We start from the raw sequence: 25,212 nt of genomic DNA on the forward strand, positions 1-25,212 counted from the left end.
GCTGCCCACCTACCCACCACTGCTGCCCACCTACCCACCAGGCTACCCAGCAGGCTGCCCACCTACCCACCAGGCTACCCACCACTGCTGTCCACCTACCCACCGCTGCTGCCCACCTACCCACCGCTGCTGCCCACCTACCCACCGCTGCTGCCCACCTACCCACCACTGCTGCCCTCCTACCCACCAGGCTACCCAGCAGGCTGCCCATCTACCCACCAGGCTACCCACCACTGCTGCCCACCTACCCACCACTGCTGCCCACCTACCCACCACTGCTGCCCACCTACCCACCAGGCTACCCAGCAGGCTGCCCACCTACCCACCAGGCTACCCAGCAGGCTGCCCACCTACCCACCACTGCTGCCCACCTACCCACCACTGCTACCCAGCAGGCTGCCCACCTACCCACCAGGCTACCCAGCAGGCTGCCCACCTACCCACCACTGCTGCCCACCTACCCACCACTGCTACCCAGCAGGCTACCCACCACTGCTACCCAGCAGGCTGCCCACCTACCCACCACTGCTGCCCCCCTACCCACCAGGCTACCCACCATGCTACCCACCTACCCACCACTGCTGCCCACCTACCCACTAGGCTACTCAGCAGGCTGCCCACCTACCCACCACTGCTGCCCCCCTACCCACCACTGCTACCCAGCAGGCTGCCCACCTACCCACTAGGCAATCAGGCTGCTCACCCTTAACCACCTACCCACCAGGCTATCAGCTTGCCAACACTCAAATCTGCTACCGATATTGTGTATTTTGTGGTCAGATCTGCTACCGACATTGTGTATTTTGTGGTCAGATTAACTGCCGACATTGTGTATTTTGTGGTCAGTTTAACTACCGTCATTGTGTATTTTGTGGTCAGTTTAACTACCGTCATTGTGTATTTTGTGGTCAGTTTAACTACCGTCGTGTATTTTGTGGTCAGTTTAACTACCGTCATTGTGTATTTTGTGGTCAGTTTAATTACCGATATTGTGTATTTTGTGGTGAAATCTGGTGCTGACATTGTGTATGTTCTGGTCAAATCTACCGCAAGATTGAATGATTTTTTTCTGGTCAAATCTGCCGACATGATTGAATGTATTTTCTTGTGAAATCTGCTCATATAACGTGTAATGTCTGGTGAAATGTTCTCGCATTACGTGTATTTTATGTTGAAAGCTTCTGACATTTTGTGTATTTTCTGGAGAAAAGCTGCGCAATGATGTGAATTTTCTGGAGAAAGGTTGACTAAAACTTGGGTGCACTTTTAAATTAGCTCCGCCCCATCCGGTCATAGCCACGCCCATTTTTTCGTCGCGGCGCGCGAAGCGCGCCGCAGGTGGTGGACCGTGGGTGGGGGGGGGGTGTCTTTCAATACCTAGCACCGGGTGTCAAATGCCCTAGGTACGCCACTGGGTTAAGGTAAGTCTTTAAGTCCCACAATGCATTCCAGGAGTCTGTCAGCCACAGTCATGATTCATAAAGGCAGATGCATTGTGGGACTTGTAGTTTCTTTACAGCTGGAGAGCCAAGTTTGCCTATCGCTGCCCATGCTACCTCCAGCTTTACTTGCATTGGACCTCAGGCCATCTTCTTACCTGTCAGGGTGAGTTTCTTTAGCTTTCAGGCTGTTGGATGGCCCCATAAGCTCTTTCCAGGTGGCGATGGCATTATGCCTGGCCAGTTCCAGGGCGATGATTGGCCCGGAGCTCATGTAAGCAGTCAGGCTGGGGAAGAACATCTTTCCGTATTGCTCTGAATAGAAGTCGCTGCATTGCTCGGGGCTCAGGTGAACCTTCCTCTTCTGTCGATGTCAGAAGAACACTAGTTATGTAACCGCAACCATTAATTGTGTACAGCCACTGAGTTATACACACACTATGTAGATAGCATGTACATGGCATCCCTAGTGCTGCTCCTCACATTCGTGTTGCTATTGATGTGACTGTCCAGAATGCCTTTAATGGGTTCTACACAGAATATGTACACATATAGAGTGGGCTGCACATGGAATGGGAGGGGGGCTGCAAAACATGGATGTTACACATGGAAGAGGAGGCTGCACATGGAATAGGAGGGGGCTGCTGTATACGGATGTTACACATGGAAGAGGGGGCTGCACATGGAATGGGAGGTGACTGCTGCACATGGATGTTATACTGTACATAGAAGAGGGGGCTGCACATGGAATGGGAGAGGGCTGCAGTACATTAATGTTACATATAGAAGAAGAGGCTGCACATGGAATGGGAGGGGGCTGCTGTATATGGATGTTACACATGGAAGAGGGGGCTGCACATGGATTGGGAGGGGGCTGCTGTACATGGATGTTACACATGGAATGGAAGGGGGCTGCACATGGAATGGGAGGGGGCTGCTGTACATGGATGCTATACTGTACATATAAGAGGGGGCCGCACATGGAATGGGAGGGGGGCTGCAGTACATTAATGTTACATATAGAAGAGGGGTCTGCACATTGAATGGGAGGGGGCTGCTGTACTTCAATATTACACATGGAAGAGGGGGCTGCACATGGAATAGGAGAGGGCTGCTGCACATGGATGTTACACATAGAAGAGGGGTCTGCACATGGAATAAGAGGGGCTGCTGTACATGGATGATACGCATGGAAGAGGGGGCTGCTCATGGAATGGGAGGAGCTGCAGTACATGGATGTTACACAGGGAAGAGGGGGCTGAAACATAGAATGGGAGGGGCTGCTGTACATGAATGTTACACAAGGAAGAGGGGGCTGCACATGGAATGGGAGGGGGCTGCTGCACATGGACGATACACATAGAAGAGGGGTCTGCACATGGAATAAGAGGGGCTGCTGTACATGGGTGTTACACATGGAAGAGGGGGCTGCACATGGAATGGGAGGGGGCTGCTGTACATGAATGTTACACAAGGAAGAGGGGGCTGCACATGGAATGGGAAGGGGGCTGCTGAAGATGAATGTTACACGTTATAGAGGGGGCTGCTGTGCATGGAATAGGAGTATTTAGTCTAGGAGGGGAAAACATGTAATAGGTTTGCACTTTATTGCTGTAAGATAATAGTAATAATAACTGATATGTGATTTAGTACCCGAACAACGTGGAATCCGCTTCTGCTGATGATATCTTCAATCTCTTCTGCTTTATGGAGGACGTCTGGCTTGATGAGAGCGAGTGTTCTCTCCACATAGATCCTGGGAGGCTGCATGGACATCCCCGGGGACGGCTGCTGAGTCGCACTCATTTCCTGTAGGATGGAGTCAGCACAAACATAAGAGCCAAGTCTGACAGGTCATCAATGTTTGTGCACCGGTGTTCAGTAAGGTGGCTAAGGATATGGTGGCTGCCATAGTTACTGTATTTCCTTTGAAACCATACCAGTCAGAATCACACCTGGAACACGTGCGCTGCAAATGCAGTCAAACATCTGGTCTGGATGTTTGTTCAGGGCCTATGGCTAAATGTATTAGGATCAGCAGGACAGCCCGGATATGTGCAATGTTTAAAGTACACCGGAAGTGAGAGGGATATGGAGGCTGCTATATTTAAGAGACCCTGTAACAAAAAAAAATCTCCCTCTGGGAGATACTTACCTCAGGAGGGGGAAGCCTCAGGGTCCCAATGAGGCTTCCCTGTCCTCTAGTCTCAGCTGACATGATGCAGAATATGTGCATGCGGAAGCCATGCTGTTATCTCACCTGCTCCGCCGGAGTCAGGTGATGTCCGACCTCCTGTCATCATTCAGCTCTCCCCCTAGTGTTGGCTTCTCCACGTGCATTGCACACGTTGTGAGGGAATAGAGATGCCGGGCACTAGGGGGAGTGCTAAGTGGTGAAGGAGGTTGCCCATCACTGGACTCCTAGAGCAGGTGAGATAAAAGCACTGCTTCCGCTTGCGCAATATATGTTGGGGGGAGCAAAGACACAGGACAGAGGAGTGGCATGCCAGTACACAAGGGGGCTGCACCGGACCATAACGCCCAACTGGGGAAAGTCCCTACCAAATCCAGTTAGGAGGTACGAGCAAGTCCCAAGAGAGGCTGTCCCCACCAGTGAACTCTCTGCACCGTGGTACATGCAAGTCTGCAACAACAGTCAGTCATTTTAAAATACTGTTAAGTGACAACGTCCTATCATAGCTGCGTACACTATGATCTGTGGGAAGAAATGAAATACATTTTTATTTTAGAAGTGCTTTATGTGCATATTTGGAATAATGTTCCCATGCCACCTCTGACATACATGGGACGTCTGTTTGTCTGATGTATTCTGGGGCTGGAATATATTCAGATATTGCTGAGAAACAGCGTTTGGAACACACGGGACCTTCTGAACTGCTGATGGTCGCTGAGGACCTCTGAGATGTTCTGTGGGGAGGAGCTGAGGGATCTCATGAGAAGATGCTGCTGTGCACAGCGCTGAGGACCTCTGAGATGTTCTGTGGGGAGGAGCTGAGGGATCTCATGAGAAGATGCTGCTGTGCACAGCGCTGAGGACCTCTGAGATGTTCTGTGGGGAGGAGCTGAGGGATCTCATGAGAAGACGCTGCTGTGCACAGCGCTGACAACCAGATCAAGCAATCACTCCAGGAAGCCAGCCAAGAAATTCCGCATGGAATCGTTAACACAAAACTCACTGTAAGCATCAGCTAGTTCAAGAGGAAAGAAAAAGCAAGATGACTTTTTTTGTTAAAGGACACCTGAAGTGAAAGGGTTATGGAGGCTGACATATTTATTTCCTTTTAAACAGTACCAGTTGCCTGGCTGTCTCCCGACCCTCTGCCTCTAATACTTGTAGCCATAGACCCTGAACAAGCATGCAGATCAGGTGCTCTGACTTGAGTTTGAATGGATTAGTTGCATGCTTGTTTCAGGGTTCACTTAAAGGACATCTGAAGTGAGATTGTTATGCTGACATATTTATTTCATTTTAAACAATACCGGTCCAGCTGATCTTTTTGGCTGTAGTAATGTCTGAATAACACCAGCAACAAGCATGCAGCTAATCCAGTCAGACTTCAGTCAGTAACATTTGATCTGCATGCTTGGTCAGGGTATAAGGCTAAAAGTAGTAGAGGCAGAGGATCAGCAGGACAGCCAGGCAATGTGCAATGTATAAAAGAAAATAAATATGTTGGCCTCCATATCCCTCTCCTTTCATTAGCTCTGATAACTGGTTAGTTTCTTTCTTTGCCATTGTTGTCGATTTGAGTAACATCTCCTCCTTTCTTGAAGCCCCCCTTTCCTAATACTAGAAGCCCCCACCACCGCCACTGCTCAAATCCTCCAAATACTCACCTTCTACATAGGCAAACGCAGGGGGGGATTACAGCTGCCCGGAATCCCCCCTCAGACCAGGGCTGGTACAGTGTCTGGGGACAGGCACATGCTGATACCCCAGAATATCTGCAGGCATCCTGCAGCTCACAGCCCCGCCCCTTTCTTTCCCTGCTACAGTTGACTTTGGATGTAGCAGCAGTGTGTGTGCAGAGCATGGAGCATCTATGGAGAACTTAACAGAGTCAGGTATAAGCACAGCCCTGTGCCCTGCTGGGTGAATGCTTTACTTTGCCCTTCATTAGCAATGTTGGCTGTCCTCATTATTATCTGTATCCAAACTGCTCCTGATCGATCCTGTTGCCGGTTGGTTGGGAAATTGCATTATGTATACCCAGCATGATGTCCTACCATATTATTATACTGTATTGTGCGTGGCTGATGGAGACCTTTCATGAATACCCCCCCATGAAAAGCCTGGGTTTGCCCCTGTTCTGGGGCACACAAGGCTCTAATAAGTGGACCACATCTCTCCCCCTAACTCAACCCTAACTTCCTCAGTCCTAAGGCAGTCCCTGCTGCTGGCCATCACCTCCCTCCCGCAATCATTACCCACTACACTCAAACTCACAGTAAGCTAGAACTCTAGTAGTGATAAAACTCTGAGAGCCTGAAACATGGCTCACTGAACTAAGTGCCTGTTTTCAGTACGTTCTTTTTTTTTTTTTGAGGGGAGGTGGTGATTGTTTGTTGGGGGGATCATGCTAGAAAACTGAAGAGCACTATAGTGGGCTGTTAGGGAGCCGTAAAAAGCTGTGCTGCTTTGTAGAGTAGTATTAGAAAGCTGTGGTGCCCAATAGAGGAGTACAAACAAAGCTGTGGTGTCCTATGGAAAAGTACAAGAAAGATGCAGTGTCCTTCAGAGCAGTAATACAATACAATACAATAACATTTGTAAAGCGATTTTCTCCCATAGGACTCAAAGCGCATAGTTGTGTCTCAGATCAATATAGGGTTGCAGGCTGGGTTGTGTTACAGAGGAGATAGTCAGATGTTCATGAATGCCAGACTAAAGAGGTAGGTTTTCAGTTTAGATTTAAATGCTTCCAGGGATGGAGCTGTCCTGATTGGGTGTGGCAGGGAGTTCCAAAGTGTAGGGGCAGCATGACAAAAGGCTCTGTCTCCAAAGGTTTTGAGGTGGACTCTGGGGGTGACCAAGGTGTTACGTCCTTTTGATCTAAGATTGTGGGGGGTGTGATGCAGTTGCAACAAGTCCTTCAGGTATCCAGGGCCCAGATTGTGCAAGGATTTGAATGTCAGTAAGCCAATCTTAAACAGAATTCTCCATTTTATGGGTAGCCAGTGGAGTAAGCACAGGGTTGGTGTTATGTGGCAATGGCGGGGTTGTCTCGTTAACAGCCTTGCGGCGGTATTCTGTACTAATTGCAGGCGGCGTAAGTCTTTCTTATGCAGGCCTGTGTAGAGGGCGTTGCAGTAGTCTAACCTTGATGTGATGAAGGCATGGTCTAGGGTTGGAAGATCCTCTGAAGGAATTAGGTGTTTAATCTTTGCAATATTCCTTAGGTGAAAGAAGGAATGTTTCACAACAGCTGAGATTTGATTCCTGAAGCTTAATTTCCCATCAATCAGTACTCCCAGGCTGCGCACACAGTCTGAGTTTTTCAGGTCTGAGCTCCCTATCCTTAGCGGTGTTGGTTGAGACTGGGGCTGCTTTGCTGTTGAGCCCTGGCCCTCGATAACAAGTACCTCAGTTTTGCCAGCATTAAGTTTTAGCTAATTAATATTCATCCACTCCTGAAGCTCAGCTAAGCATGAGTTTATTTGTGGAGTAGGGTCTGTGGTGCCAGGTTTGAATGACAAATATAGCTGGGTGTCATCAGCATAGCAATGATATGTCAGGCCATGTTTTTGTATGATTTCTCCAAGTGGCAGCATGTATATGGTGAAAAGTACAGGGGATAATATTGCGCCCTGAGGTACACCGTATTTTAGTGGTACAGGGTTGGAGAGGAAGGGCCCTAAGGCTACCCTTTGTGTTCTGCCAGCCAGGAAGGAGTTGAACCACTGGAGAACAATGCCATCTATGCCACAGTACTCTTGTAGCCTGTTGAGCAAGATTCCATGATCGACTGTGTCAAAAGCCGCTGAGAGGTCGAGCAAAATCAGGATGGAACATTGACCCTTGTCTCTTGCAATGAGCAGATCATTGCAAATCTGGGTGAGGGCTGTTTCACAGCTGTGATATTTCCTGAAGCCAGATTGAAGAGGGTCAAGGATGTTGTTTCTGAAGAGCCTGTCTTCAAGTTGGAGGTAGACAGCCTTTTCAATGACTTTTCCCAGAAAGGGGAGGTTAGAGACAGGTCTGTAGCTGTTTAGAGCATCTGGGTCTAAGGATGGTTTCTTGAGTAGTGGCCTGACGATTGCTTCTTTCAGAGTAGAGGGAAACCACCTTTCTTGTAAGGAACCGTTGACTATTTTGTGGAATGCCGGTGTAAATAGTTCAGGGCATTTCAACATGAACTTAGTGGGGCCAGGGTCCAGATCGCAGGTAGTCTGGCGAAGGTTTGAGAGGATGTCCAAGATGTCTTTTTCAGTGATTACTTTAAAATCAGACCATGGTGGTAGGCTATTTTTGCACCTGTTATATGGCTCTGCATGGGTTTCTTGGGCTGTGAATTGAATGGCAGATCGTATGGAGGAGACTTTGTCTGAGAAGAAGTGGGCACATTTTTCGCACAGTTCCTGTCAAGGTCTGATGCTGGATATCCTGCAAGATGGATTGCAGAGACTGTCAACCGTGCGGAATAGTTGGGCAGGTCTGTTGGCTGCATTTGCAATTTCGTGAGACAGGAATAAGGACTTCTTTTTGCTAATCGCCGTTTGATATTTTTTCAGGTGAGCAGTTAGGGAAAGTTTGTCATCAGGGGACTGGTGTTTGCGCCATCTTCGTTCCAGTCTGCGTCCCTGTTTCTTTAGTTCCTTTATAGAGTTGTCAAACCAGCGAGCGTGATGTAATGGTGCGGAACGTTTTATCTTTAATGGAGCTATGGCGTCAAAAGCGGCTGAGACATCGTGGTTATATTTAAGGACCATGGGTTCAAGGCCTAAGTTGTGATCTGTCAGTCCGCCTAGAATGAGGCTGTTCTGCAGGTGTTGGGGTGTCAAACCTTTCAAGGAACGATATTTTATTAGTTCTTTCACTTGGTGTTTTGTAGCCGGTGCTGTAAAGGAGAAGTGGACAGTGTGGTGGTCTGACCAAACTACTGGATCAATTTCCACATTGGATATTAGGAGTTCTGAATGGAAAATGAGGTCCAGAGTGTGTCCTTTTAGTGTGTCCTACTAGAAAGCAGTGAGACCAGTGGCGTAACTAAGGAGCTTGGGGCCCCAGTGCAAGTTTTACATGGGGCTCCAGTGCAAGTTTTACATGGGGCTCCAGTGCAAGTTTTACATAGGGCCCCAAGCACTCTATGGACATGAAGCCCCGAAACCTACCGAGGACAGTTTCAGTGTCAGTGCAATAATAGTAAGGAAAGATGCAGTATCGTATAGAGCCTAGGTTATCAAAGTGTGGTACCCATACCCCGGGGGTACTTTTGATGGTTCCAGGGGCTTGATACACTTAACCAAGAATAACACATTTAAAGTTTTAGAAAATGATTCATCTTATTTAAACAACACCAAATTAGTGTTTTAGCTAATTAAAAGCAATAGTAAATGCTTGGAAATTGTTTAGAACCAATTATCATGTACTACAATTAAATAGATATTTGTCAAGGGGTATTTGTGATGTTTACTTGTGATATTACTATGCTCCTTAGCAACCAAGGGGCAGACTGCTGCAAAGAGAAAGTGAATAGGATTGCAGCTAAGGCTAGACAGGTACTGGTGGTAGGGGATTCAATTATTAGACGCACAGATAGGGTAATCTGTCGAAGAAACCGTGAATGCCGTACAGTCTGTTGCCTCCCGGGTGCTCGGGTTCGGCATGTAGCGGAAAGAATTGACAGATTACTGGGTGGGGCTGGGGAAGACCCGGCTGTCATGGTACACATTGGCACCAATGACAAAGTTAGTGGGAGGTGGAAGGTCCTCAAAAATGATTTTCAGGTACTTGGAGATAAACTTAAAGCAAGGACATCCAAGGTGGTGTTTTCTGAAATACTGCCAGTGCCACGTGCTACATCTGAGAGACAGAGGGAGCTTAGGGAGTTAAATAAGTGGCTGAGAAATTGGTGTAGGAAGGAAGGGTTTGGGTTCCTGCAGAACTAGGCAGACTTTACAGTCAGCTACAGGTTCTACAGCAGGGATGGGCTGCACCTTAATGGGGAGGGTGCAGCTGCATTGGGGGAGAAGATGGCTAAACGGTTGGAGGAGATTTTAAACCAGGATCTGGGGGGAGGCGGGAGGATAAAGTCTCAATACGTAGACAAGATAAGGTAAAAAGGAAGTGGGAACCTAACATTATGGGGGTGGAGAGGGGGGTGGGGACAGTGTAAAGATTAAGGAGGTTGGTAAAAATTCAAGTAGCCAATTTCATGTAAACAAAATTGGTAAATGTGGTGGTAAAAATATAAAGTGCATGGTAACCAATGCTCGGAGCCTTGCAAATAAAATAGACGAACTAGCGTTCATTCTGAATGACAAAGGCTATGACATTGTGGGAATAACCGAGACGTGGATGGATGGAAGCCATGACTGGATAGCTAATTTAAAAGGATACAATGTGTTTAGGTAGGATAGAACAGGGAAAAAAGGTGGAGGGGTTTGTCTCTTTGTTAAGAATTCTCTTACAGCTGTCCTCAACGATGAGATGGAGGAAGATTGCGAAGATGTGGAGTCCGTTTGGGTAAATATTCATGGTGGAAATAAAAGTTGCCAATTGCTTATTGGGGTATGCTATAGGCCACCTCTTATTAATGAAGATGCAGAACTGCGATTACTACAGCAGATTGAAAAAGCTGCAAGTAAAAATGAGGTCATAATTATGAGCGACTTTAACTTTCCAGACATTGACTGGAGTATTGAGGCTACCCATTCTGGTAAAAGCAGCAGATTTCTGTCAGCACTACAGGACAATTACTTGACTCAAATGGTAACTGAACCAACTAGGGGGAATGCGTTACTGGATCTGATCATTTCTAATAGACCAGATAATGTATCAAATGTGCAGGTTCAAGAACATTTGGGAAATGGTGATCACAACATGATAACGTTTGATCTGGTGACTGATAGGCCACGGGGCAGCGGGACCACTAAAACTATGAATTTTAGAAAAGCAAAGTTCAATCAAATTAGGCAGGCACTAAGTTTGGTGAACTGTGATAATGTACTACAAGGGGAGGACACTGAAGGGAAATGGCAAGCTTTTAAACTTATACTCAATCAATATTGTAGTATGTATATCCCATATGGAAACAAAATATCTAGGAATAAAAAAAGGCCTCTATGGATGAATAGAAAGGTTAAAGATAAAATGAAGAGTAAAAATAATGCCTATAAGGTCTTAAAACAGGAGGGGACCGAGGCTGCACTAATCAATTATAAGGAGTGCAATAAAAATAGTAAAAAAGAAATTAGGCAGGCAAAGATTGAAGCTGAAAAACAAATCGCTAAGGATATCAAATCTAACCCAAAAAAGTTTTACAAGTACATTAACTCTAAAAAAAGAAAGGTTGACTGTATAGGACTCCTAAAGGATGAGGGTGGGAATTCAATGGTGGATGACCAAGGTAAGGCAGAGTTATTAAATGCTTTCTTTGCTTCTGTCTTCACAAAAGAAACAGCACTGTTGAAAATTACAGAGGCAGAAGAGTCTCAATCTTCTAACTGTAATATTAAATACTTAAAGGGAAGGTTCAGGGAAACCTGTAAAAAAATAAAAATCCCTATCCACTTACCTGGGGCTTCCTCCAGCCCGTGGCAGGCAGGAGGTGCCCTCGCCGCCGCTCCAGAGGCTTCCGGTCGTCTTCGGTGGCCGACCCGACCTGGCCAGGCCGGCTGCCAGGTCGGGCTCTTCTGCGCTCCAAGGACGGGCTCTTCTGCGTCCCACGCGGGCGCGCTGACGTCATCGGACGTCCTCCGGGCTGTACTGCGCATGCGCAGAACTACCGCGCCTGCGCAGTACAGCCCGGAGGAAGGCAAGACTAAATAAATTAAAAATAGACAAGGCACCTGGCCCGGATGGCATGCATCCTCGGGTCCTAAGGGAATTAAGTTCAGTTATAGATAAACCCCTTTATCTTATCTTTTGTGACTCTCTTTCAACTGGCAGAGTCCCAGTGGATTGGCGTACAGCCCATGTTTTCCTATTATTTAAGAAGGGCAAAAAATCAGATCCAGGAAATTATAGACCTGTAAGCTTAACATCAGTTGTATGCAAACTATTTGAGGGGTTACTAAGAGATACTATACATGACTTCATACTAGAAAATAATCTTATTTCTCAGCATCAACATGGGTTTACTACAGACAGGGCCTGTTTGACTAACATGCTCAGCTTTTATGAGGTAGTGAATGCTAATATGGATATTGGGAATGCTGTAGATGTGATATTTAAGATGGCACCTGGATGGTAGCCACGGCCACAGGGTTCCGTCTCACATCTCTTTTCTCACCACTTTTCCCCTGGTCCCAAGGCCAAAAAACTGCCTAGGTGGTCTCCCTCCAGCTCCGCCACACCATCGGGCGGATAGGATGCACTCTAGATCCCCAGGCTCTGGCGCTATGGCACTTGCGCTGAGGTCCGGCTCACCACATGGACAGCTCGGCTGATTGGCCATGTGGCGCTGGCTTCAGCCGCTTCAGATGCTCACACTGCCTTCGTCACTGCCGCTGCCTGGGGACGCCGCACAGCTTGGGGGCATGATGTCAGCCCCAGCATCCAGTGGAATCCTGGTGTCCTACGCCACCGACGCTTGCGCAGGTATCCTACTGTCGGTGCGGGTGGGCTCGGCCCGCCAGTGACCCCCCCCCCACGATCAATCCTCTGTCGGCGGCCTGGCCCGCACCAGTGTCGGCCGCGCTCGCCGCTGCCAGTGCTCCTGCCCTCTCACGTGGCCCCGTTCACCACCAGTCTTGGAGCAGGAGAGATCTCGCCGGCATTGAAGTCGGGGGCACTCGCTACTTGGGCCTGAGGACTCCAGCCCACCCACGTGGATTAGTCCTCCACCATCATGGAGAGCATCTTGCCCTCTGTGTCCCAGGGAACAGCCGTCCATCGTTCTACTCAGGGGAAGCTTGACTGCAGGATCCAGATCAGCTGCTCTCAGGTCCTCTGGGCCACCTACCTGGAGGAGTCGGCTGTCGCCATCGGTTTCACTGCCGTGACCCTGATCCACTTGCAGGGACTCTGGTCTCACCACTCTCTGGGCCACCACCACTCTGGAGCCCTCTCCAGCTCAGGTCACATAGCCTGTTTCAGGGGGGTGACACTGGATCCAGCAACACTCCATCAAGCCACAAATCCATCACAGGAAGGGCCCTAGCTGCAGGACCAACGCAGCCCCACATTGAGAGTTACGCGCATCGACCTCGGGCACTTTGACGCCCAACACAATCCCTAACATCGGACACCAGCCATCGCAGCAGACAAAGCGGAAAAAACAGCCAACAGGACACTTACCAGCCAGGTCACGCCGCAAACCTAAGGGGACTCATTTTTCACTTCTCTCTTTATCTTCCTTCCTCGTCTTTACTCTCCTCTCTCTGTCTCTCTCTACCAGGGATAGACCGCAGGGCATCTGATTCAAAGCATCGCTGCAAAGCGTTTTGAGTGCCATAGATGGCAGCGGATTACCCCCGGTCATTCTCTTTGGTTCATCATTTATGTGTCCTTCTATCTATGCTTTATACTCTACCTTGTTTTTGCACTGCACCTACTGTATATATCTACTGTATGTACCGTATGCACTTTATGTATCTTCTGTATGCTAAATGCACTTTTTGCTATTGTTCCACCACCGACCCTGTTGTGCCAAAACCAATTCCGGATACAACTCTCGTTGTACTTGGCGAAATAAACTTGATTCTGATTCTGATATACTTGGACTTTGCAAAGGCCTTCGACACTATTCCCCACAAAAGTCTGGTGCAAAAGTTGAGGATGCAAGGACTGGGGAAGAGTTTGTGTGCATGGATAGGGAACTGGCTAATGGACAGAAAACAAAGAGTTTTGGTAAATGGATCGTACTCAAAATGGGAGACTGTTAGCAGTGGGGTCCCACAGAGGTCTGTTCTGGGTCCAGTGCTCTTCAATTTATTTATTAATGACCTAGTAGATGCAGTAGTGAGCAATGTTGGTATTTTTGCAGATGATACAAAATTGTGCAGAATCATCAACTCTCAGGAAGATAGTGTCATATTGCAACAGGATCTGGATAGGATGGTTATATGGGCACATACATGGCAGATGAAATTCAATGTTGACAAATGTAAAGTCATGCATTTTGGACGTACTAATGGTCTAGCACCATACAAAATAAATGGGATACAGTTGAGGACATCAAACTTGGAGAAGGACTTAGGAGTACTCATCGACAACAAGTTAAATATTCGTACTCAATGCCAAGCAGCTGCAGCTAAAGCGAACAAAATTTTGGGATGCATTAAAAGGGAAATAAAAACTCGAGATGCTAGCATAATATTGCCCCTGTTTAACTCTCTAGTAAGGCCACATCTGAAATATGGAATTCAGTTCTGGGCACCACATTACAAAAAATATATTGCAGTTTTAGAGCAGGTGCAGAGACGAGCAACAAAATTGATACGTGGGATGGAAGGTCTCACTTACCAAGAAAGGTTAAACTGGGTTTATTTAGTCTAGAGAAAAGACGCCTTAGAGGGGATCTAATTAACAAGTATAAATACATCAGAGGGCAATATAATTGCTTTGCGGATGAGCTTTTTGTCCCTAGGCCTTCTCAAAGTACTAGAGGACATGATCTGCGCATGGAGTAAAACCTTTTAGCCATTTATTTAGGAAAGGGTTCTTTACAGTAAGAGTGATTAAGATGTGGAATGCATTGCCACAGGAAGTCGTTATAGCAAACTCTATACCTGCATTTAAAGGGGGCTTAGATGCTTTCCTTGCGTTGAAAGACATCCATGGCTACAATTACTAGGTAATGCCTAATGATGTTGATCCAGGGATTTTATCTGATTGCCATCTGGAGTCGGGAAGAATTTTTTTTTCCCTTTAGGGGCTAATTGGACCATGCCTTGTAAGGGTTTTTTCGCCTTCCTCTGGATAAACAGGGATATGTGAGGGAGCAGGCTGGTGTTGTACTTTATACTGGTTGAACTCGATGGACGTATGTCTTTTTTCAACCAAAATAACTATGTAACTATGTAAGAGGGTACTTGGTGAATACAGGGTTTTAAAAGGGGTACATACCAATAAAATGTTAAGAAACACTGCTATAGAGTACTAGAAAGCTGTGGTGCAATATAGAGGAGTACTAGAAAGTTAGGGTGCAGTATAGAGTACTAGAAAGCAATGTGCAGTATGGAGTACTAGAAAGCAATGTGCAGTATGGAGTACTAGAAAGCTATGGTGCAGTGTTGAGTACTAGAAAACTATGGTGCCGTATAGAGGAGTACTAGAAAGCTATGGTGCAGTATAGAGTACTAGAAATCTATGGTGCAGTATAGAGAAGTACTAGAAAGCTACGGTGCAGTATAGAGGAGTTCTGGAAAGCTATGGTGCAGTATAGTTGAGTACTAAAAAGCTATGGTGCAGTATGGAGTACTAGAAAGCTATGGTGCAGTATAGAGGAGTACTAGAAAGCTATGGTGCAGTATAGAGGAGTACTAAAAAGCTATGGTGCAGTATGGAGTACTAGAAAGCTATGGTGCAGTATGGAGTACTAGAAAGCTATGGTGCAGTATAGAGTACTAGAAAGCTATGGTGCAGTATAGAGTACTAGAAAGCTATGGTGCAGTATAGAGTACTAGAAAGCTATGGTGCAGTATAGAGTACTAGAAAGCTATGGTGCAGTATAGAGTACTAGAAATCTATGGTGCAGCATGGAGTACTGGAAAGCTATGGTGCAGTATAGAGGAGTACTAGAAAACTATGGTGAAGCCAGAGGCGGGACAAGGTCCTCCAGCACCCAAGGCTGTGACCAGTGGCGTAGCTAAGGAGCTGCAGGCCCCGATGCAAGTTTTACATTGGGGCCCCCCAAGCACTCTATACATAACAATTGATACGGCGCACCAAAACCTGCCAATGGCAACTACAGTGGCAGAGGTGCAAGAAGGGGATGGGGAGAAGGTGGTTTATGATTACCACTATTCAAAGTATCTATAGAAGTAATTATTATGATCACAGTACCAAAAGAGAGCTAATACTGTAATTGAGGGAGGGCCCCTTTGGCCCAAGGGCCCCGATGCGGTCGCTACCTCTGCACCCCCTATTGCTACGCCCCTGGCTGTGACACCAAAGTGCGCCCCTCCATCCCTGCCACCTCAGCCGTCACACACTGATTGCTATTAGACTAAGAGGTGCCACAGGGCCCACAACCTCCCCAACACCTTAATATCTAGTTATCTGGCTTGCAGTCACTGCTGTGTATCCCCTTTCCTTATTTCTTTCTGCTTCAAACACAATTAGGAATGACAGCTGAATGAATTGTGCGCCCCCTCCTACACTGCGCCCTGAGGCTGGAGCCTCTCTAGCCTATGCCTCGGCCCGGCCCTGGGTGAAGCATGGAGTACTAGAAAGCTATGGTGCAGTATAGCGTGCAGCGTGCTATAGAAACTTGTGGTGTCCTTCGGAGGAGTACAAGAAAGGTGAGGCACCTAGAGAAGTATGAAGAGGAAAAGAAAAAACTGCCAACAATTGTTTCAGGGCCAGACAGGATCCCCTTTCTCTGATAATGAACGCAGTTGTGTGGCCACCCCAGAGTCTCCCCAGCTCAGCTCTACCTGGAAGGCCCCCTGTGTGACTATCACTGCTTCCCTTTCTTCTGTACCCCTGGATCATGTGACCCCCGGGGAGGTCTCCGCAGCCCCCACATAATAATATAACATCACGTGTGCAGTGCTGCAGATCATCATCCAGCTTCTTACCTTTCACTTCTATCCGTGCTCGTCTGTTTGCGCGTCGCGTTGCCAGGAGACCGTCACACCGCTTTTCCTATGGGTGCCTGCGCGACTCAAACTTGTGAAGCGCTACGCTAAGCTATTGTCGTTGCGCGTGCACGCTTCAGACACTGCCGTCCCGCGTTCTCGAGCGTGTCGCGCTGTCATTTAGGCGGATAGGCGCGCTCCCGAATCAGGAGACGAGCAGTGCTGTTGTGGCGCATAGAGAGTTCAGGCAGTGTGAGCAAAGTGTTCAAGATGAGGCAGGGGTCGCACTAGTGTCTGTGGGAAACCAAGATTGCTCACATGCATGATCTGTATGGGATTATTGAACACAGGCGAAGGCGATTTTTTTTAGGCAGGGGTCACACTTGCTCACATTTTTCTATGCAACTTCTGGTTTTCTTGCGATTCACGTTTTTTCACGTTTGTTCGCGATTAACTGTATTGCAGCAAAGTACATCTTAAAAGACAAATGAAGCAAGAGGGACACGGAGGCTGCCATATTTATTTCCTTTTAAAGTGCACCTGAGATGAAAGAAGTCTCAGGTTCCATACTCACCTGGGGCAGTGCAGGTCGCAGAATGCTCCCGGCCACGGGACAGTGAAGGGGGAACGCGCTCAGCGGGGTGGCGCATGTGTGACAAAGCATGAATCGGCCAAAGTATTGGGCCACCCAGTGAGGGACAGGAGCGGCCTGGGGAGACGGCGAGGGACTAATCGGCCTCAAGGGGGCTGGAGGAAGCCCCAGGTGAGTATGGAACCTGAGACTTGTTTCGTCTCAGGTTCCCTTTAAGCAGTACCAGTTGCCTGGCTATCCTGCTGATCCTCTGCCTCTAATACTTTTAGTCATAGACCCTGAACAAGCGTGCAGCAGATCAGGAGTTTCTGACATTGTCAAATATGGCAGGATTAGCTGCATGCTTGTTTAGGTCAGGTGTGTGATTCAGACACTACTGCAGCTGAATAGATCAGCAGGGTTGCCAGCAACTACTATTGTTTAAAGAAAGCCTTAACTGTGGCAGTAAAAAAAAAGTTCCATATACCTGGGGCTTCCACCAGCCCCCTGAAGACATCCTGTGTCCGCGCCGGAACAATCCAGTCCCCCACTGGCAACCAGTTTAGTTTTCCCCACTGTGCCTACGTGGCCCTTATCACGCGCCTCCTTGCTCGTACTCACATTGCCATCCTATGCATGCGCATTATGAGAAATCTGGTACTGCGTATACCCAGAAAGGCGACGCATGTGGCCGAGGACGTGCAAGGCCAGTGCCACACAGATGCAGTGGGCCGCCGACTGGAAATTGGCTGGCTTCGGGGGATCTGAGGATCGGTTTGTCCTGGTGTGGGCAATGGAGGTCTTCAGGGGGCCGGTGGAAGCTCCAGGTAAGTGTAACTTTTTTTCCTGCCACAGTTAAAGGGGTTCTGTGGGGGGTGTTGAAGATCAAAATAGACACTTACCTGGGGCTTCTATCAGACCCCTGTAGCAGTAATGTCCCACGCCGTCATCCAACGATCCGCCGGCCCCGGTCTAGCGCGGCCAGCCATTCAATTGCTCCCGCATGCGTCATCAGAAGCTTACTGCGCAGCACAATAAAACTTTGTACTGTGCCTGCGCAGTAAGCTTCCGATGACGCGAGTGGGAGTGCGCATTATTCGTCTTGTTAGACGAATAATTGCCCGGTGCCAGCAGCGGGGAACGGCGGACTGGAGGAGGACGGTGTGGGACATTGCTCATCATCCCTTATCTGGAACTCTCTTCCACAGCCTGTACGTCATGCTCCAAACCTGAAGGCCCCGTTCATATCACGGAACGCAGGCGCATTCCGTTCAGAACACAACGCACAGGAACGCACGTCATGTGGACAGCCGCGCGTTTTGCTAGGAAACGCGTGCAGCATGCGTTCCCGGACCGCACAGGTCCGGAACGCATGCAGTGTGAAGATCAGACAGTGCACTCTATGCACTGTCTGATGTCGTGCGTGTTGGCCTCCCGCACGCGTTCCCGAAACGCGGACGGGAACGCGTGCAATGTGAACGGGGCCTAACATCTTCAAATGCACTCTTAAAACACACCTTTTCAGACAAGCTTATAACATTCTATAGCCCTTATTTACTTATCTGTCACAATGTAATTAGAGGTAAAGAATCACTGCCTCATCTATCCTCCACCCCCTTTCCTAGTGTGTCCCCCACAACCCATTAGATTGTAAGCTCGCAAGGGCAGAGTCATCCTCCTAATGTTTACTGTTTTGTAACAATATTTGTGCTGCTCTGCTGTACATTTGTTATTTTTATCTATGTTCCCCTTGTCGTCTTATTGTGCTTTGTAAAGCGCTGCGGAATATGTTGGCGCTATATGAATAAAAAAAAATAATAAATACTGCTACAGGGGGCTGATAGAAGCCCCAGGTAAGTGTCTGTTTTTATCTTCATCACCCCCCTCAGAATCCCTTTAAGGTTCCCTTTAAAAGGAAATAAGTACCATCCTTCATATACTTTCCACTTCAGTTGTCCTTTAACTGGGGAGGCATGTGTCGTGCAGAAAAAAAACAGAAAACCCAGAAACGGAATGCGAACTAACATACAAAAAAAAATCTGATTCCCAAGGATTTCAGTAAGTGTGACTCCGCCTCTTGAAGTTGATCCAATATGTGCGTTTGTCTGCAGTGGAATGCCGGCAGTTTTTGTTTTTTTTACAGTATCCTGTGAATTTCAATGAGGAATCAAATGCGTTGTGCAGAAAAGTAGTGCAGGTTGTATCTGTTTTTTTAAGCAAAATTGCAGATAGCTCTTCAAAAACGCAGCTGTACCTGGACTACATTAGAAAGGGCAGTGCTTAGGATACTTGAGTATCAGGGGCTTAGAGGGGGCACATGCAGAGAGGAGGGCACTGTACTGGGCTGGGACTCGATGAGGTCACAGTGGGGACATTAGGGTGGAGGAAACCCATTGCTGGGAAACTAACATGGAGTGGAATTACAGAGGAAGCAATAGAGGAGAGGGGACACAGTGAAAACACAAAGTACAGGAAGAGAGGAATTATGTGGACAGAAAGTGTCAGCAGTTGTGCCAGTATCTAAAGGGGAGGGGCACATAGTGTAGACCAGTGGTCCTCAAACTAAGGCCTGCAGGCCGAATGCTCCCCCCCCCCTTTTTCACTGGCCCCCAAATACAAAATGTATAACATATACTGTAGATGTGGCCCACTGCGCCTTGAAATATTGGCGGCCTGCATATAGAACAGCAGTGCTGGCACCACCTACCCACACACTGTAGAAGCCAGAGAGCAGTCATTCGCTGGCTTCCAATCCAATTCTGCATCAGGTGACACTGCTGTCCAACTGGACGGCAGGCTGTCACCTGGGTATGCTTCACTGTCTGGTGCACAAAGACGTTCTTCGGGCGCCGCATGACTGAATGGCTGCTGCTGGGAGATCTCCTCCGGCCATGATTGGGGGGGATCAATACCTAGATTCAATGTAATGTTTTTCAACATCATTTTATGTATGTTCTGGCCCCCCAGCAGTCTGAAGTATGTTGACCTGGCCCTTGACCGAAAAAGTTTGGGGACTCCTGGTGTAGACTTAATACAGGGAAGGAGGACACAGTGAGAACACTACAGGGATTAAATGGGGGTTTGGATATAGTATTTTATTATTTAGTATTTATATAGCGCCGACATATTACGCAGCGCTGTACAGTATATATATATATATATCTTGTCACTAACTGTCCCTCAAAGGAGCTCACAATCTAATCCCTACCATTGCCATATGTCTATATTATGTAGTGTAAGTACTGTAGTCTAGGGCCAATTTTTAAAGGGAGCCAATTAACTTACCTGTATGTTTTTTGGAATGTGGGAGGAAACCGGAGTGCCCGGAGGAAACCCACGCAGACACGGCGAGAACATACAAACTCTTTGCAGATAGTGCCCTGGCTGGGATTCGAACCAGGGACCCAGCGCTGCAAGGCGAGAGAGCTAACCACTACGCCACCGTGCTGCCCTTAATAGTATGATCCTTGTTGCAGGAAGAGGAGTTCTGGGGGGCACTCATTACAAAAAAGGGGCCAAAGAGGAAGGCCCATGGGGTAACCCTAAATATAGTGGGGACATTCAGGGAACCCATAATGGGGCATGCTAACTACAGGGGAGAGGGAACAATTTACATAGAAGGAGGCACAGAGAATATCTTCTCCAATCACTTCTCTTCATGACATTTATGTGCTTGTCACTGACCTATCTGCCGCATACTGCCTGCTACTTATGTGCCTGTCACTGATCTGCCTACCAGCAGTAAATCCTCATACATACCATCTTCAGTGAAGACTCTTGTTTGGCGCCACCTTGTTCGCGCATTAAATGGCCTCAAGATGGCATTGTGCATTTTGTTAAGGTCCGGTTCACATCTGCGTTTTTGGCCAAACGGATCCGGTGAGCTGATCGGGTCTCCGCTTCACTGGATCCGGATGGCTCAGTCCATGACCCGTTCACATAGTGAAAACGGATCTGATCAATGATTGATCGCATCCGTTTTCACTCAGCAAATACATACCTTATCTTCTGCTGCAGCCGGCGGTAGAGGCTTCCTCTTCTTCCGCTGTGATTACACAGTGCGTCATGTGACTAGTCACATGATGCGTCATGTAGTCACATGACACGGAAGAAGACGGAATCCTCTACCGCCGGCTGCTGCACAAGATTAGGTATGTATTAAGCCTCCCTCACCCACCCGCCCGGCTGCTGCACCCTCCCTCACCCTCCCGTCGCTCAGGATCGCGTCGGCCGATGCCCCCATCCCCCGTGGAACGGTCCGTTTCTTCACTAGTGTGAAGAAACATTCCGTTTCCCATTGCCCCCAATGCTGCAGTATTTTTTGTCCGGATCCGTTCCGCTGGGCAGAACGGTCCGGAAATTTAGGGCCTGCGGCATTTTTTGGATCCAGGGGCCGGAACGTACGGAACGTATCCCTACTAATGGACGCATGTGAATGGATCCATAGGTTAACATTGGATCCATTCACATCTGTTCCGTTTGTACAGTATAAGTTTCGGAAAAAAACGCTAATGTGAACTGGGCCTTATATGCACATTCGGCGTTATGTGTTGTGCAACTTTTCTCTATTGTAGTTGGTCTGTTCTAGTTGCTTTTTCTGTGTGAAATTTTCATATTGCTGTGTTGCTGTTATCCATGATGATGCCCAAGTAAATGCCTTTCTAACTAGTTTCCAAAGACCTGAGTGTTCTGTTTGTGATCTTCGTACAGCCCACATCTGCCTACAGATAACCTATCATGGCTATCAGACTTAAAGAGAATCTGTATTGTTAAAATCGCACAAAAGTAAACATACCAGTGTGTTAGGGGACATCTCCTATTACCCTCTGTCACAATTTCGCCGCTCCCCGCCGCATTAAAAGTAGTCAAAAACCGTTTTAAAAAGTTTGTTTATAAACAAACAAAATGGCCACCAAAACAGGAAGTAGATTGATGTACAATATGTCCACACATAGAAAATACATCCATACACAAGCAGGCTGTATACAGCTTTCCTTTTGAATCTCAAAAGATCATTTGTGTGTTTACCTTCTGTCCCCTTCTTCTCTCATGCACTGAACATTACAGGCTTCCTGCAGACAACCCTGCCTGTGCCTGTGTTTGTAATCCCTCAGTATGTGTCAGCCAGCTACTTTCACAGCCTAACAGAGGAGGATTTTTATCCAGCTCTCTTCTATCACAGATAAGATAGCAGAGAAGCTGCTGGCTTATGTAAATAAAACACACACTGGAGTGTGCATAGAGGAACAGACCAGCACCGAAGAGTTGGCAGCCTTCCAGACACAGGCCGACAAGTCTGACAGGGGAAAGATACATTGATTTATTACAGAGACAGTGATAGTACAAAGTGCTGCAGTGAGCCAGAACACATTAGAATAGGTTTAGGAACTTATAGGATGGTAGAAAAAACGTTGTAATTTTTGTTACAGAGTCACTTTAAAGAGAATCTGTATTGTTAAAATCACACAAAAGTAAACATACCAGTGTGTTAGGGGACATCTCCTATTACCGTCTGTCACAATTTCGCCGCTCCCCGCTGCATTAAAAGTTGTCAAAAACAGTTTTAAAAAGTTTGTTTGTAAACAAACAAAATGGCCACCAAAACAGGAAGTAGGTTGATGTACAGTATGTCCACACATAGAAAATACATCCATACACAAGCAGGCTGTATACAGCCTTCCTTTTGAATCTCAAGAGATCATTTGTGTGTTTCTTTCCCCCTGCACCTCACTGAAGAGTTACAAACTGATTGTTTGTTTACTCTTGCAGACAGCTCTGCCCGTTTGTCTGTAATTCTGCAGTATGTGACTCATCAGTATGTGAACAGAGGATTTATCCAGCTTGTAAAAGATAAGAGAGCAGAGAAAAGCTGGCTAATGTAAATAACACACACACACAGGGGAGTGTGCATAGAGGGGGCATGCATAGCAGATCACACTGAAGAGTTGGCAGCCTTCCAGAGACAGGATGACAAGTCAGACAGGGGAAAGATAAGCTGATTTATTACAGAGATGGTGATAGTATAAAGTGCTGCAGTAAGCCAGAGCACATTATAATAGGTTTAGGAACCTGTAGGATGGTAGAAAACACAATGACATTTTTGTTACAGAGTCCCTTTAAAGTTGTATTATACTCTCTAAAACTAACATTTTAGTAAGTACTCCAAGTTGCATGAAAGAACATTTGAAAGCATTCCCAAGTATTCCCTGGGTGTAAAAACTTTATTTTCATTGCAGAGACCTGGAGAAGCTTGCTTATATCTGGTCATCGGCATATTTGCATTATACTTTACGTATTCTTCTATGCATTTTTTTTGCATGTAAGTGTTTTGCAATAAACACTATTGCACCATATTTCTTTGCCTAAGGGTTGGGACCAATTACAAAGTGCTATTGCAATCACCAGCTTTGTGGTTGCACTTTGTAAGTGATTTCCATGCTCCTATACAATCCATTAGTGCTCTAGGCCTAGGGTGCCAGCCCTCAGTCTCCGTATTGCTGCAATCTGTGGTCATCCCCTGGTCTTCTGTCAAGTCTTGTAACATCTGCAAATGTAATAATTGCCGGTCGAACCTCTCTGAGGCATGTGCCTTCGCTGCCTCCTCCATTTTCTGCAAAAGTGACTCGGCTGTTGCCTGGGCAATGTGTCTGTTCAGCAGAGGAAGGAGAGCAGAGTGAAGACACATGCCTCAGAGAGTTTCAGCCTGCAATGATTACATTTGCCTATGACAAGAGATAAGCAAGCTTCTCCTGCTCTCTGCAGTGAAAATAAATTATTTTACACATAGGGAATGTGTTGGAATGCTTTCAAATTTTCTTTTATGTAACTAAGAGTAGTTATTGACATTTAAGTTTTGGGAGTAAAATCCCACTTTAACAGGAAGAAGTGACTCTGAGTAGTAAATGGACTGGCAGCGGGATGTTTTCTGTGTCGTTTTGTCAAAACTGCAACATTTCCTACAAAACTGTAAAATTTTAACATTTAAAATACATTAAAACACTTGAATTAAAAGTACATTTCTTTCAGAGTACAATGTGCTAAAAGTTACTTTTCTCATATGCTGCTGTCTTTTATAGTAGGTAGTACAAATCTGACAGGTTTTGGACTAGCCCATCTTCTCATGGGTGATTCACATGGTTTTCTTAATTTTCAAAAGTTGCAGTCCAACTGCCAGAATACTGTGCATGCAGGTACAGGGGGCACCCTGCATCTTTATGTAGATCCGTTTCGAAGAGTGCTTTTGTAAAGAATAAATTAAATACTGAGAATCCCCCATGAAGAGATGGACTAGCCAAAAACCTCTTAGTTCCGTCACATTTCTACTAATTACTGTAAGTGACAGCAACGTAGGAGAAAAATCATGTATGGCTTATTTTACTCTGGAAGAAACATAATTCTTATTTGTATGTGTTAACATGTATTTTACAATTTTTCGCAATAGTGGTCCTTTAAGTGTGTATGTAAAAAACAAACTATTTTTGCTCTTGTCAAGCATCCATGATTAATTGCGCGGCCGTGAGAGGCAGGTCTTCCCATGCTGCAAGGCTCGGGCTGTCACCGCGCGCAGAGTCAGCTGCTGATGTGCAATGTAGCAGCCTGCAGCAGAAGATGCTGTGTGACTGTTCTGTGCTATAGCAGGCTACGCATGTCCTTGTCCCTGTCATTGATATTGCTGCAGTCCCTGGCTGGCCGCCTGCAGGCTCCTCTTCTGTCCCAGCTTTGTGCATCTCATCATAATAACAGGCATAAGCCCCGGCATTCACGGCTGCACAATGTGGCTCCCTCATCCCCTCACAAAGCAGCTCTGATTGCGGTCATTATCTGTGAGGCACAGAAGAGGGGGTGTCATTTCCTGGTAGCGCAGCCGTCGCCTCTTGTCACACAGGCTCTCCCAGGCCTTCCCTGAGATGCCTCCGTGCAATCACGCTTGCCTTCTTCTTCCAGGTGCCACATGCCAGGAAGCAACTTGCCAAATGGCGCTTCTTTGTTGGAATGGCGACACTCGCATCTGTTGTGCTGCTCACATCCAGGCAAAGGATTAAAGTGTACCCGAGGCGACATATGACATGATGAGATAAACATGTGTATGTACAGTACAAAACATATTAATAAGCAGGCTGTTTTACTTGTTTTATTTTGCTGTCTGAAAGAGTTAATTTCTAGGCATAGAAGTGACAGCTTCTGTCTTGTCGGGGATATAGTAAACCTTGTTGATAAGCAAATTGCAGCCATAAAAGTTTTCCTGGCAGAATGCAACTTCTGTGGGCAGAGAGA

At 47.0% G+C, this 25,212-nt stretch overlaps 2 protein-coding genes across 2 annotated transcripts in view; one reads left to right on the forward strand and one right to left on the reverse strand.

Moving 5' to 3' along the window:
- The window catches only part of NME5 (NME/NM23 family member 5), a 28,631-nt gene extending 12,156 nt beyond the window's left edge, over positions 1 to 16,475 (reverse strand). Inside the window, exons 1-3 of the mRNA XM_068271909.1 lie at positions 16,368 to 16,475; positions 3,093 to 3,248; positions 1,598 to 1,803 (exon numbers count right to left, since the gene is read on the reverse strand). Of these exons, the coding sequence (XP_068128010.1) occupies positions 1,598 to 1,803; positions 3,093 to 3,245 (359 nt within the window). The 5' untranslated portion in view covers positions 3,246 to 3,248; positions 16,368 to 16,475. The remainder of the gene's footprint in view (positions 1 to 1,597; positions 1,804 to 3,092; positions 3,249 to 16,367) is intronic.
- The window catches only part of ST8SIA5 (ST8 alpha-N-acetyl-neuraminide alpha-2,8-sialyltransferase 5), a 989,793-nt gene that overhangs the window by 848,637 nt on the left and 115,944 nt on the right, over positions 1 to 25,212 (forward strand). The gene's annotated exons all lie outside the window — the stretch shown is intronic.

The sequence above is a fragment of the Hyperolius riggenbachi genome, chromosome 1, assembly GCF_040937935.1.
Source record: "Hyperolius riggenbachi isolate aHypRig1 chromosome 1, aHypRig1.pri, whole genome shotgun sequence".
NCBI classification, from domain to species: Eukaryota; Metazoa; Chordata; class Amphibia; order Anura; family Hyperoliidae; genus Hyperolius; species Hyperolius riggenbachi.